At 42.1% G+C, this 16,479-nt stretch overlaps 1 protein-coding gene across 1 annotated transcript in view; it reads right to left on the bottom strand.

Moving 5' to 3' along the window:
- ppm1lb (protein phosphatase, Mg2+/Mn2+ dependent, 1Lb) overlaps positions 1–16,479 on the bottom strand; it is a 54,916-nt gene that overhangs the window by 11,848 nt on the left and 26,589 nt on the right. The window contains exon 2 of the mRNA XM_006795331.2: positions 3,081–3,297. Within this exon, the coding sequence (XP_006795394.1) occupies positions 3,081–3,297 (217 nt within the window). The remainder of the gene's footprint in view (positions 1–3,080; positions 3,298–16,479) is intronic.

Genomic DNA, 16,479 nt, shown 5'->3' with positions numbered 1-16,479 from the left:
TAAATCAGCTGTGTTCGATCAAGGACACACATAAAACCTGCAGGACACCGGCCCTCGAGGCCTGGAGTTTGACACCTGTGCCTTACAGTGCCTCTTAGAGGTCAGAAACTGGAGAGGATGTGAACAAAATGATGCCGTGTAGGATGAGGTTGGTACATGAATGTTTAATTTCTACTGTGCAAAAAAGTTAATTTGTTTTTGTTACACAGATTTTCGTCTTCCTAGAGACAGACTATGGTGCACGTAATATTTCTGCACAAATTTAAATCTTACATTCCCAACCTAAATAGTTTTTTAATAGAATAGACAGACGCCTTTATTTTTTTTTAAGATGACATGGCTAACGGATCCGCGTGGCCTCTGCTGACTGCAGATTATTGGACGAAAGCAAAACAGTCCATTTTTCTGTTGTTGCATGCAGACATGTCACCCAGCCACATAAAGATACCATAGAGCCATACAGCATTAAGGAGACTGTTTCCATAATAGACTCTAAGCTCCTGGGCACTGCATCAAAGTCCCATCTTCCTTATCTTTCTCTGAGGCGCTTGTGTTCGCTGATAAACAACACAGGGATGAATGAACAGGGGGATAAATCTGATACGCTGTTGTCCTGGGGACGGGGAGCTGAATTGAGAGTGTGTATCTCTATTCTGACTCACTCCCTCCCCTGCTAGCTCAATTTAGGCCCCCCGATTACTACAGAAAGCAGGGAGCTGCGCGCCCTAAACGATGCGATTGTGGAATCAGATACAAGGACAAGAATGCACAATTACCTGATCAGCAGATTCCCCCGAGACGCCTGCAAGAAAGCCACAACAAATGCCACAGCAAATTCAATCCCTGAACTAGACAACACAGGAGCCCATTTATTGTAATGGAGATTGCAAGTTTATCTAGAAGCATCATGTCAGTCTGTCTCGCTGTGCTGTCCAAAAAGAAGGATGGGGCATAAGAAAAAGATACGAGCAGATGGATGTGTGGAAAGTATCTTTGAAACTCAATGCAACAGGTCCACTTAAGAACAGAAGAAGGCAGCGGGATCAGGAGAGGAGATTTACTTTTGGCCCCTTTTGGGAGTGACAGATCAGAAAGCCGATGATTATCTCCAGATGGAGAGGCAGCAAAGGAGGTGGAGGATAAAGCATCGAAGAGCAGGTGACTTCAGCTGCAAAACCAAACCTTCGAGAAGGAAGGATCAGCTGTCTTCAGACTGAAAGCTCCAACTCTGTTTTTAATTGACCTCGTTAACATCCTTTGTCACATGTCAAGCATTCACAGAAGGATGTGAGGCCTTCTCAGGGGCTCTTTCATACCCGTGACTGCCTCGCTACCTTAGATGTGATTCACATGTCACTGTTGATGCAGGTTTTCATTTAGCCTCCATGCTTTCTCTTTACCCTCATGTCATCGGTTGAATGAGAGAATTCCCACGTGCTATAACTAATTTTTCACAGATTTGACCTTCATTCCTGTTCGTTACAGAAAGAGTAAACTCGACATAAAATAAAGGATTATATTTCATATTCCACAGCATGTCTAGGGCTTACAGTTAACATGCATGTTACACAGGTGTGGGTGCCGGAGGTGTTGAAATGATGAAAAATTCACCTGTTTACATCACAGAAGGTTGGCGAGTATGGAGTGTGTGTATTAGCTACGCACGCATTAATTGCTTTGTCTGCTCGGCCTTGATTACCGTTTAAATGGATTTTGCTTTAATTGCGGAAACAAAAGCAGGTAATTCAGCTGCATCTGGAAGGCAGATCTGTCTGAATCAGCACTGCAGCAGGCGGTGGTGAAACTGTATGTAGTCACCGCATCGCTAAAATAACTGAAGACCTGGGAACACGGCAACATGATGATCACCACCCCCAAAAATGTACACAAAAACAAAACTAACCCAAAACCCACTTCAAAAGAGCACGTCTCAAGTGACAGCTGACCTCACAGGTCTATTACAAGTGAGAGGCTCGGCCCTTGAACTGTGACGCATGTTTACAATTATTAATTAAGGCCACATGTTTTTTTTTTTTTTCTTCTTGTCCCATGTGAGTTCTTTACAGCTGCTTTCAGTAACTTTGCAATTAACTGCACTTGAAGAAAAACGTCCATACAAACAAAACTTTGCAGTTACAACTCTGAAGACAGATTCTTTTAAATAAAGACCTACTCGAGACTCCTTCCTCCTGCATTTACTCTCTCACCTTCAGTTTAACCGGGGCACTGGAAGGAAAACTGACCTTCCCACAGAAATGCTGAATTGTTGAGGTTGCAGAAAGTCACTGCAGTGAGACCAGGAAATAATCTTACGATCCATATTTAAACTCTCTGGACTTTGTGTTCAATAATCCAATAAAGGCAGCACAGAAGGAAGACTTGCTATGAAACTTGAACAAAATCACTCATGTTCATGAATATATCCACATCGTTCTCCTCTTCTTCCCTGAGGTTGTTTAGCTGCACTTAGATTGGACTTTGCCATCGACCTTTTGTGTGTCTTTCTGTTTTGTATTTGTTGTTCTCGTTTTATTCTGCCTGTGGTTCTGGGCTTCCATTTCCCTATACCGTATAGCTTTAACCAATAAATAAAAAAACAACAAAAGAAAACACACTTCCAACACATGAATCCACTCCTCTGAGCCTTTTCCTACCTCTTTCTATCCATCACTCTCTCTCTCTCTCTTGCATTACCACTCTCTCCTTGCATGCCTCCCGAGATAATTACTACAAGCCTTGTGAAGATCAACTTGTATTTAAACAGCTGAATAAGCAAGGCCTTGGGGTGCTGACAGTCACTATTCAACAACCGTCAAATGAAATAGTGGAGAAGAAAATAATTTGTGTGCAGCATTACAGGGGACACTGCAGCAAAACACCTTTTGCTTCCATCTTGTGTTATCTGTATGCTCTTTAGTTTTGTGGTTGCACATGTAGGCGGAAATACTGTATGCGTGTATTTTGATAGTTGCTAGCTACCGAACAAATGTAGCATCTAAACAACAACAAAAAAGGGCAGAAAGTTGGCATATTTGCAGAACGTATCATGTGTGAAGTTACGTGAACGGGCAAATACGCACCTGCTTCGTTGTAAGCGGCAGAGAGCTTTTCCAGCATTTCTCTGTCCAGCGTCAGTATCTGCTGCTCCAGGATGGAGGGGTAGGAGAGGCTTATCCTCTCCCTTTTTTCATCTTTCTCCTTGTCTTTTTCCCTGTCTCGCTCTTTCTCCCGTTCATAGGTCAGTAGCTGCTGGCGCAGAGCCTCTGGCAGGTGGGTCTTAGCAAACTCAGCAGCAGCCTGATAATGGAGAGCAGAGGGAGACAAGTAGAATTAGATGACTGCAGATAAAAAAATTTAGGTGCTAGAAGAGAATAAATTCTGACATGTTGATGAGGGTGCTTTTCTTTTAATTGGTTATGTTTAAGCAGAAGCATAGGATGCGTAGATCTCCATTTTCAAATGCATGGAATACTTAAGGGTTATAATGAGCAGAGGTGATTTATCATTTTTCAGCACTAAAGGCAGCTTCTCAGTTCTGAGGATATATATACAATTAAGGTTTAGGAAAATCAAACAAGCAACCATCCACACAATAAATCCTGCCCAAAATGATGACTTTAATTTATTTACATATACATTTTCCATGTAATTTTGTTGCATGCGTTACAATGTAATAATTGTAACAAATCAAATTTACTAGACTGGTATACATTCAGTTTATTTTAAGCACATTTTCCTCACTGATTAATTATTTGAATAAATAAATCTTTGACTTTATATATTTTAGTTGCACTTTGTACAAAATTATGGCTTCATGTTTATTGAGGGTAGAGAATCCTTTTTTTTTCTGATTGCTATAACTTCTTCTGTGTATTCAGTTCAGGTTGGCCAATAAATGAATTTGTTTGCATGAACTCAGAACCCAGGAACAAGAAGCAGAGTTATTCACAGTTGGGGGATCAGACAAGGTGGAGAAACGCTAGCATACCTCAGTGGAAAATATCCAAAAACTGCCAACTGGCACATCTAACACTCACAGATTAGCATCTTTTATCTCATTTGTTAAATCCTTACAAAACCTGGAATGTAAAAAGAAGACGTTGAGGCCATGTGGGGTAATACATGCTGGAACTATTTTTTTCCAGCAGCTCCCCAGAGTTTTGTCATCATGTTAAGATTTAAAGCTGCCTTACCAGCAATAAAGTAAATAAGCTGATTTCCCAACATGTCCCAAAAACATTTCCTATTTTGGAGACAGAATTGCAAGTGCAGTAAGTACAGATGCATACACGGTGACTTTGGCGGGCTGGAGTAGCAGTAACCCGCTTGTTCTTTCGGTTTTGCTGAAGCAGATAAATCACAGATAAACAGAGATAAAGAAAAAAAAGTGCATCGCCAATCAAGTGTACACAGGCTAATGCTGTGGGATTGAGCTGAGCTAGAGAAACTTTATCCTCACCACTATCTATTTTACTCTAAGGACATCAACAGATTCTGTACAGATTCCCATCGCAGGTCCAGAGCAAATAATGCCTGTCTCCTCAGGCCCGGGCTTCAGAGAAAGCAGGCCAAGCCAAGGTCATGAGGTACAAATGTCAGATAATATACTGCTAACTTGCTTCTGGTCTGCATGATCCCAGATTTATAAAACTCATATTTCATATGTGGTTTCCACTCGTAACACTTGCGGTGATTGAAGAGCAGTCAATTAAGAAAACAGAACGAGGGAAAAGGATTGCAATTTCCTGGCATTGGATATAATGATTAGAGGTCGTATGACAGAGAAGCTCAGATGAACCTGATGTCTCGAGTGCTCATACACTGTCCCCATTTAGCTCTCTCTCTTCTATCCATACCTCCCTCTCTTTCACTCTCCATCTATATCTCATTCTGCTCTGGGAAATTGCTTTCAAGGACTTAGATAACACTGCCTCCTCTGCTTTTTCTCCACACATGAAAACAATTCTTCCGCTCCTCTCTTGTTATATCTTGTCAGCATAGTTGAAGCTTTGCTCTGCAAGCTCTGTCAATCCACCCCTATCTTCTCCAATGAAACCAAAACACTGTTATTCATGTGTGGATGTGCATGAATCTGTCTTTCATTTTCTATTTCCCACAGTCACTTCGCTCTACTCCCAAAGTGAGGTTCATTCCAAAATCACCATGAATCTTTTCTGAGAACAATCCCTGATGACATACTCTCATCCCGTGGCTAGCATGAAGGGGGTAGGAGTCACAAACCGAGTTCAAAGGTCAAACATAGAACAGGAAGTCTTTTGTCAGCTTGGGTTACGCTAAGTCAATTAGTGTGCAGTTTAATTGTTTGTCTGCCAGTCCTTAACAAAGCACTGGGGCCACAAACCGTTTCTCCAGCTACATTCCTTTTAACTATTTAACTGCATATGCACATGCACCAGTCAGTGCGTGCAGGGAAGCCAAGACTTGATTATCTGATCCACAATGGTACATCTGATGCCAGCTTAGTGGATAAAGGGAGAAAAGGTTGGATGGGTGTAGAGCAGGGTGAGAATAGAGACTACTGGAACAGAATAAAAAAGACAAGAATCAAGAATAACAAAACACAAGGGAACAAAATTAAGAATGAGAACAGCAAACAGCATAAGAGCACAGAAGGAATGCAGGGAGGGCTAAAAAAAATAAGAGGGTGGAGCCAGAATAAATGAAGTAAACATAGCTGGCTATCTGAGGTTGTTTTCATAGCTGGGAGAGACAAAGAGAGAGAGAGGGAGAGAGCGCAAGAACTAAAATTATGAGAAAGTTAGAAACTAAAAGTGGGAGGAGGTGATGAAGATGATGAGTTTATGAAAAAGTGAATGAACAAGTGGTATAAAGGCCTGTTTCAGAGAGAAAACACTCACGATCAGTAACATTATAATTTTTAATTGTGCATTATTTAAAGCCACATGACCCATGTCGCTGAACTGCTAAATCTTTTGGCATGTGTGCACTGAGATGTGTTTCCTTGTGTATTTTCCTTGATCCTACAGCTAAATGAACAGATTAATGTGCATTTTTGATGAAAATGGCTCTGAATGGAGAGTGAGCTGCCTTGGGCAGCATTTACTTTTAAGGGAACAGTATTGTACTTTGTATATATTCATGTTGTTTTATTTGTTCTATTTAAACACACTATAAGGAGTTTGAGATTAAAATTATATTTGTTGTAATCCCTTTTTACCTTTCTTAAAGCAAGAATTCATTAAAGATCGATCAGATGATGATGCTCATGTTGAGAGATGACCAGAAATCTCAACTGAATTGCTTCCTCTGAGAAATACCACCTGAGCATTCGTATTTCCATCGTGTGCAGGGCCTTGGCGGTGGCTGGCCAACACTCCGATCCATACAGGGCAACTGGGCGGATTACAGTCTTGTAAATCTTCGCCTTGAGATGGTCTGGCATTCGACCCTTCCTCGCACGTCCGGAAGGATATCCCCATCGCCATCGATCATCGATCCCAAGTACTTGAATTGGTCGGGCTTCTTCAGGTCGTCCCCGTCAATGTTAATGGTGCCATCATTTTGGGGGCCAGCTTCCATGTACTCGGTCTTCGTGATATTGAGTCTCAAACCATGATAAGCCAGGCGCGTCTTCCATTGCTGTGTGTGCTGTTGCAGCTCACTTCTAGATTGATCCGCTAGGAATACATCGTCGGCATATAAGAGTGACCATGGGTGAGGTTGTTGGAGATCAGCGGTCACGGTGTCCATGCATAGTATAAACAGAAGAGGCGAAAGTGCCGAGCCTTGGTGTACACCTACGTTGATAGTGAAGGGCAGCACCCCCACAGGGCACCTGACGACGCTGGTGACGTTTGTGTATAGTAGTTTGATCCAGTCGACATAAGCTTCTGGGGCTCCATGAGAACGTAGGGCATGCCAAATAAGATTGTGCAGTACTCTGTCGAACGCCTTCTCCGGGTCAAGGAAGGCCATGTGGACTGTTGATTTCTGAGCTCCAGGCTGTTGGGGGTTTGCCTTCCTGGGTGATAGCATTGAATAGTGTGTTGAGGGCAGCGTGCCCTGCGAACCAAGGAGCTTCCAGGCTTCAGCAGGGATATTGTCTGGGCCAGGTGCTTTCCCATTCTTCATTTTCTTTATGGCATCTTTGACCTCTGCTAGCGTATTCGGTGGTTCTGGGCCATGGACGGGTGCAGCGCTGAGGATTGGGGTGTGTGGAAATTCTTGGTTGCTCGCTCCAGCGATTGAGGATGGCGGGCGGGTCGCATACGGACTTGCTGATTTGAATCTTTGAAGTGTTACACCTGACAATGGCTTGTGTGGAGCGATGCCGGCCGCTTGCATTCGGGCGCACGCCACCACTTGATCTTCTCATCGGTGCTGGTTCTCGCCTGTCGCCGTTGGCCAACGTCGAGCCTGAGGTCTATGATGAGGAGCCAATGTTGAGTCCTCGTCAATGAAAGTTGCTAAAAATGTTTTCGCCTGATAATCAACTTCAGTATTTGATAAATAAAACAGTCTCTGAATGAAAGTATTGATTTGTTAACAAATGTTAATTTGATGTTCATCAAATGACATCAGTCATGGTGGTGCAGAGCATCACACACGGCTCTCCTTCTCCTTCATGCATCAAGAGAGCACAGAGCTATACGTCTATACACAAACACACCTTCATGTGTCAGCAGGGCCACCTACACACTTTGTATCATCTACCCTGTTACCCAAACACTCCCTCCTGACTGCAACTGTGAGCCTCTCCGATGCACAGTCCACCAGAAATAGTCAGACCTTCCATCCATTATATCACGAGGCTGCCCAAAAATGAGGGAAGTCATCAGAGTTCCTGTAGAATCACCCTGAGGGAGACTCATAACCCAAGAAGAGAAATCTCTTTTTCTGACAGATCAAGTAGGCAGATGGAGAGAAGAAGAAGAAGAAAGGGAATGAAGGGGGAGAGGCTGAGGAGCGGTGTGAGAACCATTCATTAGCATCACTCAAGCACATCATTAAAGAGAGGGGAGAGAAAGAGAGCAAGGAAGAGGGGGAGCAGGGGGACTCCAGCTTTAAGACGGAACCTGTGATAAGTGACAGAAAACCATCAAAGTGGTATAATAAAAGCAAAAGCAGTGGGAACTAAAAAAGTCTGGAAAAAGGGATCCAGAATATTTTCCTTTGTTGTTTTTATTTCCAATTTGAATCTTTTTAAATTACAGTCATAAAACATGTCATAGAGGAGATAACGACAGTGATCAAAGGTCCAATCTGACTATAGTAAGCAATGACTATGAAATGTTCATCAATCTAGTTCTATGGACACTGCAAAGGATATAACTTATGTTTAGCGTAAATCAATGAATAATTCAAAGGATTTAATTAAAGGGAGAAAGGAGGGCTTGCTGCTGAGTGGAACCGTGTGTGTCCACTGCAGAGGTGTAGCATGTTTGTCCTCAGAATGACATTGCGGAGCTCAGTCGGTCCACAGGGTCTAGAAGAGCATGAGCATGAAGGTCTAATCTCATGACTTCACACCAGAGCTTTGTATGTGCTGAAGGCTTGCAAAGTATACTGTAGGATGTGAGTGTGTGTGTGTTAGTTTGGTATGACATTGTCTCTGTAACAAAAAAAGAAGCTCTTTTGTACTTGCACAGAGTCATCATTTGAAAAGTTGAAACAGGAAAACAATTTCACTGCAAGATCCATTTAGCAGCCTTTTGGAGCTCAGTCCAGACAAAGTTCCTAAGTGCTCTGATAAACTCCCGTGTGATACAAGCAGAAGCTGTTAAATGGACTTTGTGGTTTGCTATTTATAAGCGTTTTTCTGCACTTTAATGCACTAACGTTAAGGCTTTATGCTCAGTCGTGAGCTTAGATGTGTTTGGCAAAGACTAAAATTAAATAAAACTAAATCATACACTTGATTCTACTCATAGGCTATTTATTAAAGATGTACATAGCCATTGTGACATTACCCACTGGCTTGTAAAGTCTAGTTTGGAAGCTTCAAGCTCAGCCTTTAGGCATGCGGGCATCTTGGTGTTTCAACGCCAGATGTCATCAAAAAGAGGTGGATCAGGCTGAGAAACCAAAGAGGACTCTTATAGAGGTCATGGTACGCTCATTCTAAAAGAAAACCCCAGTTTATCCTCATTTTTAGCTCTTCTGGAGGTGAGCATGACACTAGTGAATAAAATCATAAACTCATGAGGAAAGAGTTAAGGGAGTCAAGAGCTGCTTTTTCAAAGACTTCTATACAATCAGACTTCCTTTTGCAACCACACGAGTCACCCTGTGGTTCCATATTGACTTCAATTTTTAGACCCTGAAGCTACCTTCATCTTTTCTATACAGCAGGCATGTCAAAATCATTTTACACTGTGGGGCACATGCAGCCCACTTTGATCTTGAGTGGGCCAGCCAAGTGAAACTCCCCTTTCCACTCCATCAGTGTAAAGAAGTTTAACTACACTTAATCCCTGAGACATCTTTGTATTAGAAAAAGAAGTACAATTTCAACAGCTCTCAGTTTTTCCGCCAGTGAAATGTTTGGTGGAAATGTTGGGCTTAAATTGTAAGACTTAAATGTGTAATATTTCAACAACAATACATAGGCTGCCGTTTAATTTAAAAAAAAAAAAGCAAGAGAATATGAATATGTCCTTTTGTTTGTTTGTTTGTTTTTTTAAACTGGGGGTTTGCCTTCTATAGTAGATAGTGAGAAAAGGAAGGTTTCTGTTTCTGTCATTTAATTGTTTATCTTTTACTTTGGTATAATATGAAAGGCCATGTGGGACGTCTTTATTAGCAGGAAAAGGTGTAAAACTTAAAAAAGTAGCAACATTTATGCCTTCCCTCACATTTCCCAAAGCTGTCCTGTGATCCAGATTGGAGTCTTTGCTGGGCCGATTTTGGCCCCTGGGCTTTATGTTTGACACCCGTGATATACAGTCAATGTTTCTACTGCTCAGTAGCTTTCTAACTTTAATCACATCACATTTTTTCTTCTATCAGAACATCTATTGATTCACCTCACTTATCTACACTGGATCCATTTGACTTGTTTTACCATAACAGCCATCTGCTGAATCCCATGAGATGTGATTGTTGAAATAATCATTATCCTGTAACAGCTTTTTCTACCGCAGCTGCGATATTAATCTAGAAAGAAAGGAGTCGTAAGTAAGGGCAGGGAATCTATTGAAAAGCTATCGTAAACTTGAGTATTACAACTCAATAACTTGCTTCCTGTGCGGTGTGAGCCTGGAGCCAGACTGGAAGTGTTTGTGTGGCCTTGAAAACACACCCTTGTGCCCAACACACAGACTTTTGCCCAGACCAAAAAATCTGAAACCATTCCACTCTTCCAGCCGTTAAATCTCTCCCAAAACCACAACAAACATCCTGAGCACAGATGGACTCAGGGAGGCTGAGGGTGGGGCGATGGCACTGTGAGCCACAAATCCCCTTTAGGGACCTACAAAGCTCATACACTTCTGCGCATTGTGACAACTTGAGCTAAAGAAATATTTAAAAATAAACCACTCAGAGCAACATTCATATTCAAATACCAGCCATGTCGCAGAGGGTATACGTAAGGACTAACAGAGAGCCGACAGCGTAAAGAGGACAGAAATCTGCAGTGAATGAGGATTTCAGAGGGAAAAGGCAGCGCTATAAAAGTGGATGAGGACTGGAAAGTTGAATAGAAGTCCATTAAAAGTGGCAGGAAATGCTTCACTGCCTTCAGCATTCACAGAGAGAAAAACACATTGCCATGAAATACTGCCTCTTGTCTAAACACAGTTAGCCTCATCTCTTTTCTATTTCTGACTGTGACTGAATAAGAGGGGCAACATTAGTAAGATAGGAACATCTGGTAACCGCAGTCACAGCTGCCAAAGTCTCGGATTGGCGGGACATCCCACCTCGCCAGTCATCTGACAGCACGTCCCCTCAAATGTTTGGCAGCACACAAATACCTGCGCCCGTGGACAACAGACAGCAGGTTGTTGGCCCGTTCTGTCTCCAATAAAGATTTTACTGCAAAGGTGACCGTCCTGCGAATCCAAATCTACCACCATAAACACACACAGGCACACAGTTGCACACTTATAACCAGCCATCACACTGCAGAGGGAGATCTTGCTCATAAAGTGAAATCTTATGGAAGTGATTCGCATTTAGCGAGTAAACAGACTCGGAGTCATCAGTCTGCCTTTCCGGTCTCCGCTCGCAACGCACACATCTCAGAGTAAGATCTCATCGTGTGTCCTTCCTGTGACAGCCAAGTCCATTAAAGGAGATGAAGACACATATAAAACCTAAAGAGTCTATTAGAAGCAAGCAGCCTAGTTGATCCATCACTTCATATAGCCTCACCTGGTAATAAGACAACTTTGTCAGTGTCTATGATCCTGGTACAGACTCAACAGTGGTCTCATGTTTGGTTTATATAAAAGAAGGCTTGGCAAGCATTTTCAAAACTCTGTACTTGCAAGAAAGGATTCACAAAACTGCTGAAGTATGCTTGCATTTCAACTGCTTGTGTTACAGCCTGACTGATACTGAATATGTGCTGATGATACTGATTAATATTTGAGAGTTAAAGAGGACCTATTATGTCCACTTAACCTCCATATTTTTATTCTCTCATCCAGAGTGGCTTTGAATTATTTAGCGTTCAGAATTATCCTTATTTATCTTACACTGGGCAGTCCCTCAGTTTATACTCTGACACAACCTGATTAAACTCTCCCTGTAGGACAGTCTTCCAATTGGCTCCCTCTTGCAAACAGAACGTTTTAAAAGAAGTCGGAGCTATGCAATTGAGATGACTATATTGAAGATACACTATTTTGCCTTCCCATTCTTAATTCATAGGGTTTAACATGATGTCAGCCCACCTTTTACAGCTGTAACAGTTTCAACACTGGGAAGTCTTTCCTCAAGGTTTAAGAGTCTGTTTATGGGAATTTTTGACCATTCTTTGTGAGGTCAAACATGATGTTGGATGAGAAGGGCTGGCTCACAGTGTCTGCTCTAATTTATCCCAAAGGTGTTCTGGGGGTTGATGCCAGGACTCATGCAAGTCAAGCCAGTCAAGTTCTTTACACCAAACTCGATCATCCACATCAATATGGACCTTGCTTTGTGCGCTGGTGTGCAGTCATGTTGGAACACGAAGGGGCCACACCCAAACTGTGTCACAAAGTTGGGAGCGTGAAATAGCCCAAAATGGCTGAAGCATTAAGAGTTCCTTTCACTGGAACTAAGGGGCCGGACCCAGCTCCTGAAACACAACCCCACACCATAATCCCTTATCTACCAAATGCTACACTTGTCACAACAAGTATCAGACATGTACCAGTCTGCTGGCAACTGCCAAACCCAGACTCCTCAATCAGATTACCAGACAGACAAGCTTGATTTGTGACCTTCAGAGTACAGTGGTGCCGTGCTTTACACCACTGCATCCGACACATTGCATTGTGCTTGATGATGTAAGACTTGGATGCAGCTGCTTGGCCTTGGAAACCCATTCCACGAAGGTTACATAGAAGTACTATGTAAACACAGAATCACTACAAGGAGGCACGATATGATGGCTGGCAGTGTTACGCTGACAAGTTAAATTGCGTGTTTTCAGTTAATCTCTACCACTGACTACGCAATAAAACGATCTTTGGCTTAGTTTGGTTTTGTAAATTCTATAAATGAACGAATGGTAAACAAAAGTTATTTTGATTGACTGGTAACACGAATAAAGGCAAGTAAATCAAACAATCAGTTGATGAGGGTTGGTCCTTGGGTGGTCTGAAGCCTGCTGAGAACCTTTTGTTGTGTGTCAAGTTCTACATCTCTTGTCTCATTGTCTGCCAGCTCTCCTCTCCCCATACACTACTCCACTTCTGTGGCTTAAAAAAAATCAATGACTTCACCAGAAAGCAAAAACATGACATTTCACAAGAAAATTACCACCTTGCTGTGACATGACCACTTAAGAGACCCACAAACTCTTCTCAAAAGTGTCACTGTTCTGCAGGTCCTGTTATGTCGATCAACAAACATCGCATGCTTTGCTTTTAGGCAGGAGGACCATTCAAGAACAATACTTTGTCTAAATGACATCTTTGGCTTCTCTCAGCTCAAATGATATGTTACTCATCAACAGAGAGAAAGTCAGCCAATAATATCTGGCACATTGGGTCTGCTTTTAAGTGCGAGTAACATTGTTTTCCTCCCACATTCAACAGCAAGAAAAGTGCAGCTACTTAAATAGCAAATGACAGAAGATCACGGGGAATATTAAGCGAATGGTGCAGTGGCACTGATGCCCACATCTCCAGCATGGCTGTAAATAACATTTTAGACTTTCATCTTGCTGCTCTTTTTGACATACGTACAACACACGTTACACACTGCACGAACACACAAACTGCTGCCATAGTGTGAAAGCGGCACTCATGAAAAGTAACACTGCAGCCCTGTAATTTCTTGAGTTATTAGCAACATGAATCTGAGTGCTAAGCAGCAGCGTGAAAGCATAGCCCGTTAGCTTATGTGCACCACAGTGCAGGTGCCAATATTCATGCCTGCATGTCAGTGACAGTGTTGGGAAGGTTACTTTTAAAATGTATTCCATTACAGAATACAGAATACATGCCCCGAAATGTATTCTGTAACGTATTCCGTTACATTACTCAATGAGAGTAACGTATTCTGAATACTTTGGATTACTTAATATATTATCATGCTGTTTACAACTACATGAATGTACTATTGCTGTGATTTATTACTGTTACTGAAGGTCCGCGGCTCCGAACCGTAGTAAAGGGACCTCTGGCTAATACGTCGGGTTCTGTGTCGGGCTGGTAGCTGAAAACTAGCTTTACTTTGTTGTCTGGGTCAACTTTGCTAGCCAGAGACAGAGAGAGGCGTTGAAAGGCTGCTCCAACGGGACTTATTGTTTTTGGAGGAAAACACGAACACGGTGTACAGTCGAGTCTTAATAGCTTACTTACAACCGGGCTCGTCAGGCACTCTTCTTGGCTGCAGTGGTTATTATTATATTTACATGCTTCCAGCTCCCGTTTTTGCTCGATGACAGCTCGTACTTTTCCTTTTTCTCCCTCGCTCGCTCACAGACACATAACGGGTATGGCAGTCCATTCTCCCTGCAGCACGGACTACACTGCCTATGATGCTACATTCTTTAGAGCTATACCTGTAGCATTCTGCCTATTAGCTTAGCACAACAACAACAGGCCCTCTCTCACCCAGGAAACACGCAGAGAGAGAGCGTCACCCTGTAACCATGGCAACCGTAACGCTGCCGCCTGGAACAACAGAACGTAGCTGTCAAACAAAACCCAAACAGTCCTGACCCGCCACAATATGAAACAGGGAAGTACCGCCATGTAATCCATTTATTTCAACAAAGTAACTGTATTCTAAATACCACCTTTTTAAACGGTAACTGTAACGGAATACAGTTACTCATATTTTGTATCTTAAATACGTAACGGCGGTACATGTATTCCGTTACTCCCCAACACTGGTCAGTGACAGATAGAAACAGCTACAGCCTTTGGCCTAGGGTCTCCAGATGCCACAAACCTGTCTTTCAAAACAGAGAGAGGTGGCAATTAAAATGATTCCAACTGGCATAAAATCAGAATGGGCCACAAACACAACGATGAGGGTGTGAGAGTGATGCACAAAAAAGAAAAATGAAATAAAGAGATGAGAGAAAGAGAACAGAGGTGAAAATCCATTTTAGACGAGCGTTCAGGTGAGGAAAAATGAGCCGAGTGAGATAAAGAGAAAGAATAAGTGTAGAGAATCACTTACAGTTTGGATGTGTTGCCACATTTCTTGCAGGTGTGGGACTGATGAAACGAAACCACACACATAACACTTTCAAGCCTAATTGATAGGCTTTTTCTCACACACCTGGCTTTGCACAGAATAAAATGTTCCTTTTCTTAACTTTCAACAGAAGCAAATAACCCAAAGAAGCCGTGACTGACCACAAATAGCACTGAAGTTGGGTTTTAGAAGTGCAGAAAACAGGGATTCTAGGTTGGGAGCCCATTTTCTAAAATGAAAGGAAGATGTTTTCAGCAAAGCAACCTTTTAGTCATGATTATAGGTATATGTGTTAGAATAGGTATTACTGTAAGAAAGTGGTACTTTTGTGTTGTGCCTGCACCACTGACAGCACTTTGAATACTTTCTTATCCTCCACCTTCAGTAAGTCTATTATTACCAAGAGCCATCAACAACCACACGCAATCCCACGCTTTTACTACTGCTGCAAGAAAACAAATGATGATTCTGAATAAATATCACATAGTCCTATGACACAACTGAGCAGGGAAGACTTCCCACAGGCCTCTTCTTCCAAGTCTCTGTAGGAAAGTACACTCTGATCGGATTAGCTAAAAAGAGTGAATGGGGGTGGGGGGTGGGTTAGAAATAAATAAGAGCTGTGTCACCAAGCTGCAGAGTCAACATGTCCACTGCGCGGGTGAATTCCTTTCTTTTAGGCAAGCAAAATGCCTTATTGATTACTTAGTGCAATCACAGACAATATGCACCATGAATGGCAGTTCTGTCTATCATATAATACAGCTGCATTCAGACATAGTGGTGTCTGTGTTTTCTGATGGGTAGTGGCCCATTTAGAGCTCAAGTGCATTAATTATTCAGCTTATTATTTAGTCGACTGTCATTCAGCACATGACGTGATAGGATCACGCAAGTGCTGCAGATTTGTCAGCTTTACATGCTTGATGCCAATCTCCTGTTCCACCACATCCCAAAGATGCTCTATTGGATTGAACTTAACCTTGTTTTCCTGTTCTTAGCTGACAGGAGTGGCATGCAATCTGGTCTTCTGCTGCTGAGGTCATCTGCTAAATGTTTGATGTGTTGTGCATTCATAGATGCTCTTCTGCATACTGTCGTTATAACAAGCGGTTATTTGAGTTACCGTTGCCTTCCTATCAGCTCTAAGCAACCTGGCCGGCTTCTGATTTCTGAAATTAACATTTTCACCTCACATGTTATTTTCATTTTCAGACCATTCTCTGTTAACTCCAGAGACCAGCCCACCTGGCATCAACAACCATGCTCCAAAGTCACTTAAATTACCTTTTTTACCCCATTCTGATACTCAGTTTGGACTTCATCAGGTCGCATGTCTACATGCCTAAATACATTGAGTTGCTGCCAATGTGACTGGCTCATCAGACAACTGTGTTAATGAGCAGTTGAGTAGACAACTCATGTTAAAAAAAGTGAACAAATAGTTTTTAAATCTAGACATTTTTAAAGTGGCAAAAATAATCTCAACATCCCTCAACAGTGCAAATAAGCACAGCTTATAAAGATTTATTGTTTTTTTTTTCTTTCAAATAATATTCGAAACACATAGAGTTAGGATTAATGAGGACTAACAAAAGAAGCCATTTTGGTTGAGACTCTTTGGGGTTTTGT

Source organism: Neolamprologus brichardi, chromosome 14, assembly GCF_056152115.1.
Source record: "Neolamprologus brichardi isolate AB-2024 chromosome 14, ASM5615211v1, whole genome shotgun sequence".
In the NCBI taxonomy this organism is placed as follows: Eukaryota; Metazoa; Chordata; class Actinopteri; order Cichliformes; family Cichlidae; genus Neolamprologus; species Neolamprologus brichardi.
The sequence above is the reverse complement of the archived record's forward strand: the minus strand, read 5'-3'. Positions and strand labels throughout refer to the sequence as shown.